The sequence below is a fragment of the Cyprinodon tularosa genome, unplaced genomic scaffold (assembly GCF_016077235.1).
Source record: "Cyprinodon tularosa strain WSP-4 unplaced genomic scaffold, ASM1607723v1 ctg19, whole genome shotgun sequence".
NCBI classification, from domain to species: domain Eukaryota; kingdom Metazoa; phylum Chordata; class Actinopteri; order Cyprinodontiformes; family Cyprinodontidae; genus Cyprinodon; species Cyprinodon tularosa.
In genome coordinates, this window is record NW_024038678.1 from 3,286,269 (window position 1) to 3,301,490 (window position 15,222).

At 37.8% G+C, this 15,222-nt stretch overlaps 1 protein-coding gene across 3 annotated transcripts in view; it reads left to right on the forward strand.

Annotated features, from left to right (window-relative positions):
* Nucleotides 1-15,222, forward strand: part of znf385a (zinc finger protein 385A) — a 104,099-nt gene that overhangs the window by 65,714 nt on the left and 23,163 nt on the right. For all 3 annotated transcript variants that reach the window (XM_038283125.1, XM_038283126.1, XM_038283127.1), the window contains one exon: nt 4,582-4,692. In XM_038283125.1, the coding sequence (XP_038139053.1) occupies nt 4,582-4,692 (111 nt within the window). The remainder of the gene's footprint in view (nt 1-4,581; nt 4,693-15,222) is intronic.

Genomic DNA, 15,222 nt, shown 5'->3' on the forward strand with positions numbered 1-15,222 from the left:
TTAGGTCACACAATACTCCTGTTTTGGAATGGTCTAGTAAAGTTCTGACATTTGGCCAACTGGACAAAAATTATGCAGGGGTTTTTCGGTCTGTTAGATAACAATGCATTACTATATTTTGACCAAAATGCAGATAGGTTTGTGGTTTTGGTGTGATAAAATGGGAGAAAGTTTAGGATGCCTGAATACTTTAAGAAGGCATAGAATTATAAGTGGGAGTCATATAATGTGGACTATGGGAAAGAGAGCCAAATAAGATAAGAATGCTTGGTGTGAGGAATTGCAGACTAGGCTTCTTTCTTCCTCCTTGTATCTTTGTGTTTTTGGACTCATTCCCAGTTTCACTTCAGTTTATTTTTCCAATCTGCTCCAATTATTATTTCTCTCCCTTTCTGTCACTCTTTCTGCCATCCAGATGGAGTGTTTTCCTCTATGCTCCTACCCAAATAAATGGCTAGGGCCCATTTTCCCTTTATTGTTTATTTTTAATAGTTTGGGTAAAAAGCTTTAGGTAAATTGTTGTTTCTGTTCATATCCTCAAGTGCAAGTTTTATTGATTTTTGCTCCAAATGACTCCCCGGTTGCTCAGTCATTTGTATGGAGGATAAGACTAATATGATTTATTTCTCACCAGACTTGAAGAAACTTCTTAAACTTTATCTCATGACAGTTCTGAATTAAAGCCAAAACATCATAGCAGTTCAGTTCTTCACAACAGAAACAATTTATTTTTGTTGCCTCCATAAATCCAGACACTTATTTTCATAAATGTTTTTCACTTTGGCTACATGCTTACTCCAGACAGATGTCTAAGGTGGAAATCCAGACTAATGCTAATGTCAACTAACAGTGATTGGTGGCTAAATTCAGCTTCAAAGACAGATAAACAATTGGAATGGAGATGCTTCAGATCAATGTAGTCAGGGTCATTTGTGTCGGGGACAGATTTATTTAGGATGGCCTAAGCAATGACATGTTAAAGGTGCTGCTAAGCCATTTAGTTAAATTTATACAACGTTGTTATTACCAAACATGTGACTGGCATTCCAGCTGAAATAATTACAGCAGGGACAACGTGTTTCCATAGTCTTGTGTATGCATATTTTCTTTGCATGTGGCTGTTTTTACAGTGCATTTAAAAAGTATCCATATTTTACAAACTATTTTACATTGTCTTAAGTTGTAACTTTAAAACCCATAAAGAAAATCAAGCAACTTCTTTTTTACACTCTTTTCAAATAACAGTCTTGCAGCTTCCTTAACTTTAAAATGCAAAAATAATATTAAGAACATTCAACTTCATTGAAAAGCAAAGCAAGGCAGGTTTATTCATAAAGCACATTTCAGTGGCAAGACAATTCAAAGTGCTGTTCATAAAAAAAGAAAAGTACATTTGGGTGGCATAAATGCAACACAGGTAATAAAAAAAAAAATTGAAATACATAATTAAAATAAGACAATTTTATTTAAAAAGATAGTGATTGATAAAAAAAAAAAAAAGTGAAAGGAATGTTGGACTGAAAACTTAAGTAATTATGATTACACAACAAAGACCATACCAAACAAGTATGTTTTTTCATCCCAATTTCAGGTTCCAGTGACCTGAGATGTCTGAGCAGTTGTTAAACTGACAGTTTTGTAATGCATTTTGGTGCTAAACCATTCAGAGATTTATAGACTTACAAAAGTTTCTTAAACAGGGATTTAGTCTCTGTCTTATATAGAATTCCTTCTATGATGATCTGTTTGTGACAGAATATCAGCAAAGAAACATCATCATAAAGACTGAGCAACACAAAGGATATGTCAGGGACAAAGTTATGGGACATTTAAAGCAGCTGGTAAGATTTTGAAGAGATCCAAATATTTTAAAATCTTTGTAAACTCTTCAATCCATGATCCCATAAAGGAAAAGTACAGTATTTCACAACTGCAGACCTACTGATAAATGTCCACCTGACTGTCAAGCTGCTCAAGAAGAGCATTACTTACAGAAGCAGCTAATAGAGCTATGGTAACTTTGGGTGAGCAGCGAAGATTCACAGCTTAGACCAGAGAATCTGTAAAAAGGTAACCTATTAGTCATATACTTATCTTTCCTTTTTAGAAGAGATTCACTGGTTAGAGAGAGCTACAAGTGCAATTTCCAGTTTGTAACAAGCCTTCAAGCAGACCCATCTAAGTGCTGCGTTTTTGTCAGATGAGACCAAAACTTACCCTTTTGGCCTAAATTCAAAATGCTGCATGTGCAGGAGAGAAAAACTGTTCAGTACCCCAACATAAAATCACCACTGTGACACACTGGTGATGGAAGGCCACAGTGGCGTCATGCTCTGAGAAACTTTTTCTATATTAAATACAGAGAAAACTGGTCCCAGTTGATGCAGAGATTGATGCAGTTAATAAAGAAATATCCTGGAACAAATTGTTTTAATAGGTAGAAGACTTCAGACTGAAGGTTACCTGCAAACTATAGACCTATAGCCAACCATTCAGATTACAGGTGCTGGTCATAAAATTAGAATATCATGAAAAAGTAGATTGATTTCAGTAATTCCATTTAAAAAGTGAAACTTGTATATTATATTCATACATTACATACAAACTCATATATTTCAGATGTTTATTTGGTTTAATTTTGATGATTACAAATGACAACAAATGAAAATCTCAAATTCATCATATCAGAAAATTAGAATATTGTGAAAAGGTTCAAAATTGATGGCCCCTGGTGCCACACTCTAATCAGCTAATTAACTCAAACCACCTGCAAAAGCCTTTAAATGGTCTTTCAGTCTAGTTCTATAGGCTACACAATCATGGGGAAGACTGCTGACTTGACAGTTGTCCAAAAGACGACCATCGACACCTTGCACAAGGAGGGCAAGACACAAAAGGTCATCGCTAAAGAGGCTGGCTGTTCACAGAGCTCAGTGTCCAAGCACATTAATAGAGAGGCGAAGGGAAGGAAAAGATGTGGTCGAAAAAAGTGTACAAGCAAGAGAGATAACCGCACCCTGGAGAGGATTGTGAAACAAAACCCATTCAAAAATGTGGGGAAGATTCACAAAGAGTGGACTGCAGCTGGAGTGAGTGCTTCAAGAACCACCACACACAGACGTATGAAAGACATGGGTTTCTGCTGTCGCATTCCTTGTGTCAAGCCACTCTTGAACCACAGACAGCGTCAGAAGCGTCTTGCCTGGGCTAAAGAGAAACAGGACTGGACTGCTGGTGAGTGGTCCAAAGTCATGTTCTCTGATGAAAGTAAATTTTGCATTTCCTTTGGAAATCAAGGTCCCAGAGTCTGGAGGAAAAGAAGAGAGGCACTTCATCCACGTTGCTTGAAGTCCAGTGTAAAGTTTCCACAGTCAGTGATGGTTTGGGGTGCCATGTCATCTGCTGGTGTTGGTCCATTGTGTTTTCTGAGGTCCAGGGTCAACGCAGCCAAATACCAGGAAGTTTTAGAGCACTTCATGCTTCCTGCAGCTGACCAACTTTTTGGAGATGCAGATTTCATTTTCCAACAGGACTTGGCACCTGCACACAGTGCCAAAGCTACCAGTACCTGGTTGAAGGACCATGGTATCCCTGTTCTTAATTGGCCAGCAAACTCTCCTGACCTTAACCCCATAGAAAATCTATGGGGTATTGTGAAGAAGAAGATGCAATACACCAGACCCAACAATTCAGAAGAGCTAAAAGCCACTATTAGAGCAACCTGGGCTATCATAACACCTGAGCAGTGCCATAGACTGATCGACTCCATGCCACGCCGCATTGCTGCAGTAATACAGGCCAAAGGAGACCCAACTAAATACTGAGTGCTGTACATGCTCATACTTTTCATGTTCATACTTTTCAGTTGGCCAACATTTCTATAAATCCTTTGTTTTTATTGGTCTTCAGTAATATTCTAATTTTCTGATATGATGAATTTGAGATTTTAATTTGTTGTCATTTGTAATCATCAAAATTAAACAAAATAAACATCTGAAATATATGAGTTTGTATGTAATGTATGAATATAATATACAAGTTTCACTTTTTAAATGGAATTACTGAAATCAATCTACTTTTTCATGATATTCTAATTTTATGACCAGCACCTGTAATTTATTAGATCAGAGCATATTTATTTTTTTTAAATAATGTTTCAAACTCCAGACCTAAATCCAAATAGCTCTTTGTTGGAATTGAAAATTAGAGATACTTTTGCAAAATAAGTTTGCAACCATATCCTTTCTACTTGATAATTATGGACTACTTTGTGTTTTTAAAATCAAACTAAAATAAAAAAAAAAAACACAATAAAACACCAAGGGAGGGGTAACTCATGATATATTTAGCAAGGAATTGTAAGTTTAAAGTTTAGTTTCTTAACATGGCAAATTCTAGCTTATTTTCTCAATTCCTGCTTCAACCGTTAAAAAGGTAATATGTTAATTAGTTTTCTCACAAGTTATTGGACGCCCAACCTATTGACTCACGGCTCTTGAATATTTGTTGTTTGGAGAATTTAACTGTATCTTATATATTTTCTACTCTGTTTTTCCTCTCTTATGTCATGTCCTCTCCTAGATGGACCCAGTCCAGAAGGCTGTAATAAACCACACCTTCGGAGTGCCTCTCGTCAAGACAAAGCGGCCGGTCATCTCCTGCAATGTCTGTCAGATCCGCTTCAACTCAGAGGTAGAAGAACCATCATAAGATACTATCATACAAAGCATCCTTATACCAGTTGTATCCCAAGTATATCACTGTCTATGTTTTTTTTTTTACAAATAGTAAGGTTAACACTAGAACTTCTACGGAGGGGTCAATTTACCTTTTTACCTAAAAGCCCTACAAGAGGGTCATTTGACCCTTTGGACCTCCTGCGGACACTCCTTTTGTTGTGGAAATGTGGCTGTTAGCAGCTCATAGCTGTCACTTGAGTCACAGAGTCGCTTGAGCCTGTGTGGGGAAGCTACACAGGTTCAACTGAAAGCTTGGCCAAGGCAAGCTTTTAGTATAGTTTTTAGTGGATTTTTATGCAGCGAATCATCAGGATCAACGAGAATTTGGGATCAAAACTCTAAACATTTATTTAAAAAAAAATACAAAACAAAACATATTTACAATGAATGCAAAAGCAACTGTTTTCCCAGTTTTCGTGTGGAAGGTTGTGGCACAAGTAACTTATTTTTGTGTGCCAAAAATAGAAGAAAAAGAAATTACAAAGAAAAAAAGCATATTTACAAAGAATGCAAATGAGTGAAATACATTTGAGCAGTCACTAACAATTCTGGCACTGCCATTGCTCCTTTCGGCATTTCCCACATGTGTATTTGTAACACTTTTCACTGCGCACTGTTGCACGATTGTCCTTGCATTTGATTTTAGCCTGACACTTGGCTCTTTGTCCGAGTTGTGGTGTGGAGGGTTGTTGCCGAAGCAATTGCTCCCTTTGGGCCTTTTTCATACCCACGTGGGAGTGAGCCAACTCAACCATACAAATGAGTACAGCGTCCAAAGTAATGGAAGATCTGTGAACGCCACAATCAAGGAAATACAGAAAATGTTGGGCATGTACCTGAGGATGGGCTTGGTCCAAATGGCTGGAACCCGTATGTATTGGGAGACAGATACGCGGAACTCCCCAGTTGCTGATGTGATGCCCCACAACAGATTCCAATCACTTTTGACAACATTACATTTTATGAACAATTCAACAGTGTCAGAGACTGAAAAGAGGGACAAGGGGGACTCTGGAAAAATTCAGACAATGGCTTGAGCTTTCAATCATTGCACTATGGAACTATTGATTACACTATGGAAATACTGACTTGAAATATGTCTCATTTCTTTCACTTCTATATCTCTATATTATATCATAAATGTATCTGTCAACACTCTTTCCTGGTCATGTTAATCTTGTCTGCCTCAACTGACCTAGTATGTTTTTTTGCACATTTTTTTGCAACTCATAGAATGTTCTTTGCACAATTATCTTTATTACTCTTACTTGTACATAACCATTTGCAAGGATGTAGTAAATGATTGAGACATGTACAAAAGCATTTGAAATTTGATGAAAGTTATGATAAATGCCATTCTGTTGTGAGGAACTGCAAATTAGTTTTGGGATTTGTCCATGTTTTGAGAATGACATCTCAATTTCAAGAAATGAGCAAAACCAAGGGAGAAAAACTGTAACACACTGGGAAGAAGCTGTCTGTCCCTGTTTGTCTTGGCTGTTACCACTGTGAGGTGTGACCCCCTCACCCCTCACCCCACACACGGCCCATAACATCCTCATTACCATGACAAAATGAGTGATTAGTGTATTCGGGAAAAGCCGCCGGGTCAATTGACCCCTCTCTAGTAGCTCTAGGTAGGCAGAAAAATCCTGGTATTTCTAGTGTTAAGGAGCATGTAAGGTTTTACACATTAGGACATGAAAAGTCACAGTCCTTACCTAGTCTTTATCAGCTAATGTGCATAAAATATACATTTTAAAGCAGAACTATTCATGCCTTTGATTGATTTTTATATAATATGCTTTTCATTTAACCAATTAGTATGTTTCTAATAATAGATTAATTAGAACTCTATCAACAGTTATTAAAACTACTTAAATATAGCTATTTTACATTTATTTAACCTTTAAAAATGCATAAATCCATTAATACAAAACATTTTATAATGGCTTATAAGCTTATTACAAATTTCCAGCCTTTCCATTAATATTTTGTTCTTTTATGGCAATAACCAACAAGCCTTTGAGGTTTAATAGCCTCCTTTGCCATCACCCTAATCTATAGCTGCCTCCATAGGCTTTTAGTCAAGACTGGATTGGCTGCTGCATATTCTTGATATTATTTCCAGTCAGAAGACACTTGATGTTAGAAATTAATAGTTTTTTTAGATCCAGATTAAGATCCCCACTTACTCCAAATTAAAGGGAGACAGTTTACCCAGCCAAGCACATAGAACTTCAAGGATTGAAGTTAATACATGTGAAGATAGAACTGCAATTTAACAAAAAAACTGTTTTTGTAGACTCGGGGATGACACATAGTAATATGCCTCATATTGCTTTGAGAATGAATTTATACCTCTTAGTGTCATTGAAATATAGCTATATTTCTAAGCTTTTCCTTTCCTCACACAGTCTCCTTTTGTCTTCCTAAAAAACAGGAGGTAGATTAAAGGATGTTATGCATTTCTCTGGTTCTTATTTTGGCTCACTTGACCCTAGTGGAATTTATCTTAAGACAGCCTGGAGTTAGCAGAAGCAGAAGCAACAATCGCCAAAGCTTTAAGCAGTACAGCATAAACAACAGAAGTTTGACTGAGACCTAAAACATGTTGAGAACAGTTTAGATAAACATAATAAACCTTAAACCGTCATCACCAACTCATATATACGACATTCTGATGAATGAAGCCAAAAATGGAAGTCTGGCCTGAATATTGATTTCAAACTCAATGTGTTCTCTTTCCTTTTTTATGTTGATAATGAGGGTCAGTGCATAATAACATCATTGCAAAATATCATGTGCATAATGTATAATTTGGGTGTGATTCTACTTATTCTGTGGTGTAGAATTGAGGGCTGTGTTGTACAGCCATGCAAAGTACACAACATTAAGGAATGGACCGCTGCTATATATACACTGCACATCTACAATCATGGTTTCCATGTGGTCAGGGAGCAGCAGGACTGTAATCTTCTCTATGTAGGCTTCTCTTTGCATCCTCCCATGCAACAGGAAGCAGTCAGACATGTTTACATATGAAATACTGTAAGATCCACTGCTGGAAGGCATGCCCTTTTAGTTTAGAAGCCATGATAGGTGTTGCTTTGAATATATATATAATAAAAAAATAACTTTTTAACTTAACTTTGGTTAAGTTCTTTTTGACGATGAACAGTAAGCAGATAATAACAGTTATATTTTTAGAAAGCTCTTAGTGTTTTTTAGTATGTTTAAGACAATGAATGGTTGTTTTGCACCTAAATGCATTTATTTATTTTGTATGTAATAAAATAACTTTTGATCAGTCATATAATTTCCTGTGAACACACACACACGGCTGTGGTATCAGGACAACAGATAAAGTGTGAATTTGATCACTATGACATTTGCCGAACAGGAAACTAAACACATCTGGAATAACATCACTACTATCAATTGAAAATATGGACATTCATTTAAAGGTATTCATCCCCAGAATAAAGAGTATTGACCAAAATAGTGAAAGTCATCTAAGCTAAGAAGGCACCATGTACACATTGAAAAGAAAAGGACCAAAGAAAATGGTTGAAAAACATTGCCAGTAGAAATGCAATCATGTCACAGCTCAGTATGGATTTCATGTTGGAGAACCAAAGTTTATTAAAAAAAAAATTGGTATGAGATAAAAATGTTGCAAGGTCTCTGTGCTAAATGTGCTATCATAGAACGCATGCAGGCTCCTTTCCTTTCTTTTTCTCCCTCCTTTCTGCCAGTGCTATTCGCACAGCACTTTATAAATGCGACTGCCAATGTACTTCTGCTTTCATTTAAAGTCCTTACCAATTTACTGTGCAGATTGGGCCTTAATAACGCTAGGGGATGCATATAATCGATGCATGGGCGAAAGTGTTTAAGAGTGTTTCCGGGTTAATCATTGGCCAATAAACTGGTAGTTTATTAGCCACTGATTGGTAATTTAATTTCATAAAAGTATCATCAATCACTGTTAATAGTACCAATAATGTGTAAGATTGCTAGTATGGAGCTGCTGGGCAATTGTGGATAACATATGTGAGTTTATTAGACTCTTCTAGCTTCATAAGCTAGTGCCACGAAATCTACCAATTACAGAGCAATTGGAACGAATCATGGATGAACTCTGTTAAAAAAAAAGCCTAACATACACTAGAAAACTCACCTTAGAGGAACATTCACCTGTATTTCAACAGCAGATCAGTAGATGAGGAAACACATAAATATTGATGTCAGATTGGTTTTTCTGCCTTTATTGAAATAAAGCTTATCAACTATATAAATAACCTTTAAATAAATAAATAGATAAGCATATAACAGCTGCTGAAAACAACTTCCCCTATTTTTACTTGTTAAAAAAAAAAATGGAGCATTCTAATCATCAGGAAACTTTTGCCAGGCTGATTGTATTGATAAGCAGTTTGTAGCATGACAGGGCAGCCTGCTGTATTCTCTTCAGAAACCCCCCCCCCCCCCTCAAACTGAAAGTGGCAACTATCATGGAAGGAGCAGGAAAAAGTTCTACTTTGTCTTTGTTTGTTCTCTGGTTCCTGTCTCTCCTGCAAAACTCAGAGTAAGAAAGATGCAGACAGTCTGGTGTGGTTGCAATTTTCTGTGGCAGTTGGTTGTGATTTTTCCCCCCAGTTTGGATCAGTTCATAAATGTGGTTTGTCTATTTATTTATTTTTTTGTTTTGTTTTCCTTTGTTGGTTAAACAGTTAAACAGGTTGCTAAGGGAAATACTTTTTTTAAAACAAAATCCAGGTTTGTCTCAATCTCTCCCTCCTCCCCACCCCTTGCCCCCAGCGCCAACATTGGTAGCACCTGCTCCTTTCTCAATTTTTTTCCCATTCCTGTCTTAACAACCTTCTCCTCTTGCTTTCTAATATCCTTGCTCTCTCATGCTGCATTATTTACAGTGTGGGGATTCCTAAAATTGCCTGCCATTACTTATTATAAGATGCATTCGTCAAAGGCATGGATTAGTGCCTAGCTCCGACAGCAGCGGTGTATCTTGGGAAACTGGCAGAGAGTGCCGTTGGGGGATAAGAACCGGAGCAGGAGATGGGAGAGGGAGGGTTTGTGGTCTGCTGTCTAAAAGTTGTGTGGTGGTGTGAGGTGCTAAACGCTGGGTGATGCAGAATAACCTTGGTGGCATGCTGCAATAGTGACACCATAGTCTCTATGGAGCTGCATTGGCTGACGTCAGAGCTGCTGCAGTAGAAAGTGGCTGCTATACATCTTATATATTTGTCCTTGTCTCCTTTCTGTTCTTCTCTTTCTTCCTACTCACTTATTCAACATATCCACCTGCATCCATTGATCTTCGTGATCCAAGCTCAGTAGCTTTGCTTGGACATCCAAACTTTACTATGAGGAACAACAACATTCAGATATCTTAGAGACTTTTCCCGTTTTATTTTTTTAGTTAAGAGCAACTCTTTGCAGAGCTTATGCTAGACTTAACACACTTTTTCTTTTATGTTTGGCATTTAAATCCTTACACTCATAAAAATGACTCATTGGATTAACTCAATTTAATTGATGGCAGTTTTTCCATCCAATCCAATTTTGCTAGCTGAAACAAATCCACATTTATCTGTGTGGTGTAATTTTAGTGAGTCTGTTCAACACAGTTTTTCAGAATACTTTTAAAAGGCCATGAATACATACATCAAATTTTAATATGTTTTATTGGTTCAAACCTAATAAAATCTACTTTTGTTGAGCTGAACCTTGATGAAGATAGAGCTGCCACTGACCATTGATCTTGATCTCAAGATAACTTATGGTTTCATCTGTGTGGACTTGTAGCACCAACTAACTTCACTATCTCTTTTAGATGTAGAATTACCTGCCAAGTTGGCTCATTCTCTGGCAAAAGTGGTCCAACATTTAAAGGAAGTAACCTTAGCAAGGACCAATTTTAATGAGTACTGCAAAGTATCCGAAAATTCTTTACTTCTCTTGAGAGTCACACCTGCCGATTTTGGCAGTATGGGCATCGTCCCCAGATCTTCTAAAACACTGGTATACGCTGAACTTTCTATGATTTTTTTTTTTAATTTTTGGTGTATACATAGTGTATTCATAACAACTCCAGAACTTATGACCAATGACAGACTAACTTATGCTTAATGCATTACGCAGCGTCAGTTAAAGCAGCTCCCCTCAGGCGCATTGCTGCCCTGAGGGGAGTGATTTACTTAAAAAAAAAAGAATAAAGAAAAAGAAAAAAGAAAAAGAAAGAAAGAAGGTTTGCAGTCGCAGCAGATTCAGCATCATGTTTGCTAGGAAGTTTGTTGGTCGTGGTCATGGGTGTGAACGCATGGAGGATCCATCACACTCCCCTTCTCGCTCACCATATGATGGCGATGCAGTCTGGAGGAGAAGTTACTCATAGGTTTTGGATAAGCTGGACGCCAAGAATTATGAGTGACTTACACTTACATTAACATATGTCAATGATCAGATAACTTACTTGTAGCTATTGCCCCACGTATGGCATACGTCAAGAAATTTTGCAATAATTTCTCGACGTACTTGCCGTATATGTCAACGTGTACCAGCGTGTTTCAGCGTGCTTCTGTGTGCTTCATCGTGCTCATAACTTATACAAAAAGTACCCATATATTATCCAATCTGTCAGTGTTTTGCCAGATTATCTGTACATCAAGCATATGCTGGTCTACATTGTCAAGATGTGACAGGGGATTTAGGTTACTTTGCATCATACATAAAATGTTCATAATATTGTGTTACATCATTTAAATATTACTTAATAATTATCTAACAAATTAGTTTAGGTAAGTCAAATAGTAAGAAAATGTGTCATCTCAAAGAGGGGCATGAATATTTTTTTTGAGTGCAGCAGGGGATCCCATTGCTTTCATAGGAGTGAATAAGGTGGTATTAATGTGTTCATAAATCCCCTTTTTCATCTAAGTTATTTCTTCTTTCTTAGCATTATTTCTCCACATTAATCTGCAGGCTTTGTCAAATCACTTCAATGAGTTCCTTTTGGCAGGGAACAGTTAAGATTTGAATTTACAGGAAACATGTGTTCGATGAGAAAGTACTGCACAGTTTAAAGGGATATCTCAGAAATATTAGGGTGAGGTTCTTCTAAAAGGTATAGCAGTTTGTATTTTACTTGTTAAGATGTCAGATGTTTAAGATATAAAAAAAATAGACTGTGAATAAACTTTTGACACCTCATTGATTGTGCATGCTTGGGTTCTCTTATATTACTCAGGCTTCTTCCCAAAGTCCAAAAACATGTCTGTTAGATTAATTGGCTTCTCTTAATTGTTCTTAGGTGCCTAAAGTGTCAATTTAGTTTAGGTTAGGGTTAGAGCTAGGTATATGTTGGTAATACTTAGGGTAAGGGTCTGGCTAGGCCATATTAATAAATGAAAGTCAATGAGATGTCCCCATATCTCATGAACACAAAGCAGTATGAGTGTGTGCATGTGTGTGCAAAGTTTTGTGCCTCTTTGTGCACCTTCAGGGTGCACCCCATCTCATGTCCCATGGACTGACGGAGATAGGCACAGGTCCCACTGAGACCCTGATGGAATAAGCAGGAAAAGACGGATGGTTTTACCCCAGAAAATCATTGGTTGTGCATTACCCTGTAACTCTATGTCTCCCTTCTTTGAAAATAAACACCCACTGTGAGGGATATATCATTTAATGGTTTATAAAAACACCTTTTACAAGAATTGTTCTGACATTTTTAAGTGTGCTCTTAGCTTCTCAAGGAATACAGTAAACATGACCTCTACCTTTTAATAGAACCTTACTTCAAACATTGTGACCTATCCCTTTAAGTTTATCATCAGCATTTGATGCATTAAAAGACCCACATAAAGCTAATATAAACAACCAGACTTGGTAACATTACTCATACCCCCTGCCTTCTTTCACAAGCCAGGCTATCTCCACACTTGAGCCTGTGATTAGTGAGATGTCCTAAGTGTCAGTCAGTGTCCAACCCTTTTAGTGCTCATCACAGCTGACAGCTGCTTATCAACACAAAACCTCTCCCTGGCAACTATAAGTAAAGTAACTTTCTAAATCAATACAGCCATTGTTTGGCTCTCAGGGAACATCAACTGGTGGAAACCACTTTCTTACTGGCAAATCTGCTCTCCTTATACCTGTTTAGGAAAAGGCAAAACTGACATAACAAGTACCAAACATCTCAGCTAGGGGCCTGTTTGTGCTTTTTATTGAAAATAAATATAATACACAGTAAAACAGGTTTAAACTAATTTAACTTGTAAATTGAAGCCATGGGTCCAAAACATGCTCTTCCAATACCCTTGTCCTTTATATTTCAGGTGTCTTCTTGCTACCACACGCCTGGTTTAAATAAATAAATGATTAACATGCTTCTGCAGCACTTGGTGGCTGCAGAGGTGTCAATGCAGTCATTTGAATCAGGAGTGCTGGAAGAGACACACATCTAAAACATGCAGGGACCACATTGGTTTGGAGCCACTGCATTAGATAATGTGGTGTGCCTGTGAGGTGATGCATGTTTGCTTAACGGTCACTTTACTGTATGTTCAGACTTTAGGAGACAGTTCTGCATATAAACCTCATCTTTTCCACTATGTTGTCCCTGAATCACATACCTCTATATAGTAACACTGTGGCTACAGACAGACCGGCCTAATCTCCATGTAGTCTCCTGACGATCATCTCCCTAAACAAACACATTAGCAGAAACCTAGTCTGTCATCAAGAGATCATCCTGATGAGCTGCTGGAAATTATTTCTGTCACTATTTTTCAAGTTGGTATTTAGTACTACATATAAGGTGTACATTAAAATATCATTATTTAATCTATGTTGAGGATTTTTATTCTTATCTTCCCACAGTGCTCAGGGAGATTTTCTTCATTATTACCGTCGCTCTCTCTAAACCTTTAGAGCTTTGTCACCGAGATCTATATCTCTAGCCTTTAACATAAAAGATAGTAAAACTGCATCCATGTGGAACACAGCTATTGGACTATCCCAATCCCAATTATTGATTTCAGGTATTCCAATCACTTCTATGATAATAGATTTGCAAAATCCAGCTACTAATCATGACCGCCTTTACAAACAATTGTGAAATACTAGTCATCTTCTGGACCTTGACAAGCTACATAGTCAACAGCTCAACCTTTTGATGTTAAAGAACTTTTAAGATTAACTCAATTTTTTTCTTCACGCTTAACCCAAGCGGGGTCGCAGGTGTCTATCTCCAGCAGTCTACGGCCGAGAGGCGGTGAACATCACAGAGACAAACAACCATTCATGCACACACTCACACCTAAAGGCCAATTTATACTTCTGACGCATAGCCTATGCAACCGTCAAATCTGTCTGTGTACATGACCACGCCCCAATGCAGAGGTTCTGCAACCGTTGTCGCGCACCTCAAAAACATCCTGACTAAATGTCGGGCGGTCGTAAACCCGCGCAGACAAAAAGCAGCTGTGGTTGGTCCTTGGTATGCCTTTCCGGCTGTCTGTGTGGTCGTCCTTCTCGATTCGGTGGCGGGGTGCGCCATTTTTAAAAACCGAGGAGTAATAACAACAATGGAAGTTGAACAAGGAGGTTCGGAAGTACAACCACTCGTACGATGTTTCAGACATGTTGTTTTGGAAAATAAACACTCCTGTCGGCGCTGCTGAAGAAGTTCTCGTGTCCATCCGCCTGAGTTCTTGCGAGCTATTGAATAGGCTCCCCCTAGCGCTTTGGCGGGAAACTGCTGTGTGTCCCTAGAAATTCCAGACCGACATTGCAGAAGCATACCAGCAAAACTGTTTCGCGACCAAACGCAAGCGACATTTGATGTGTGCGGTTGCAGAAGTATAATCCGCTCTTAAGAAGAATTTAGAGAAGTCCATTAACCTAACAGTGATGTTTTTAAGAGGGTTTTTTTTTTTTTTTTTCGACCGTGGGAGGAAGCCAGAGTACCCTGAGAGAACCTATGCATGCCCAGGGAGAACATGCAAACTCCATTCAGAAAGACCCTGTTCCAGGAAAAATATCTCCAGCAACCTTGTATAACTGCTGATTGTTGTAAATATAGCCTCACATCAAAGTACTTCCAGACAGGTTGGCTGCTTGTTGCTATATATCAAATAAACAATGGGGGGAAAAAAATAGTACAGTTCATGTAGGTTGGGTATATGGCGTCAGGATTCTGCCAAAAGTCCACACGTGTAATAAATACCCGTTTGAAAAGTTTTATATATAAAACACAAGCATGAAAACTAATCCATGCACATTTTAAATTTATCTATGAGTGTATGGCGTAAGAATTCTGACAAAAATGGGTAGTCTGTTTCACCCACTGATTAAACTAAAGATTGCTGTTAGTAGGACTTGCATTTCTTCTTCAAAACTCCTCATGAACCAGCTATCTTTGTCACTGTTCATTCCTATTTTCTGTTTTAGAATT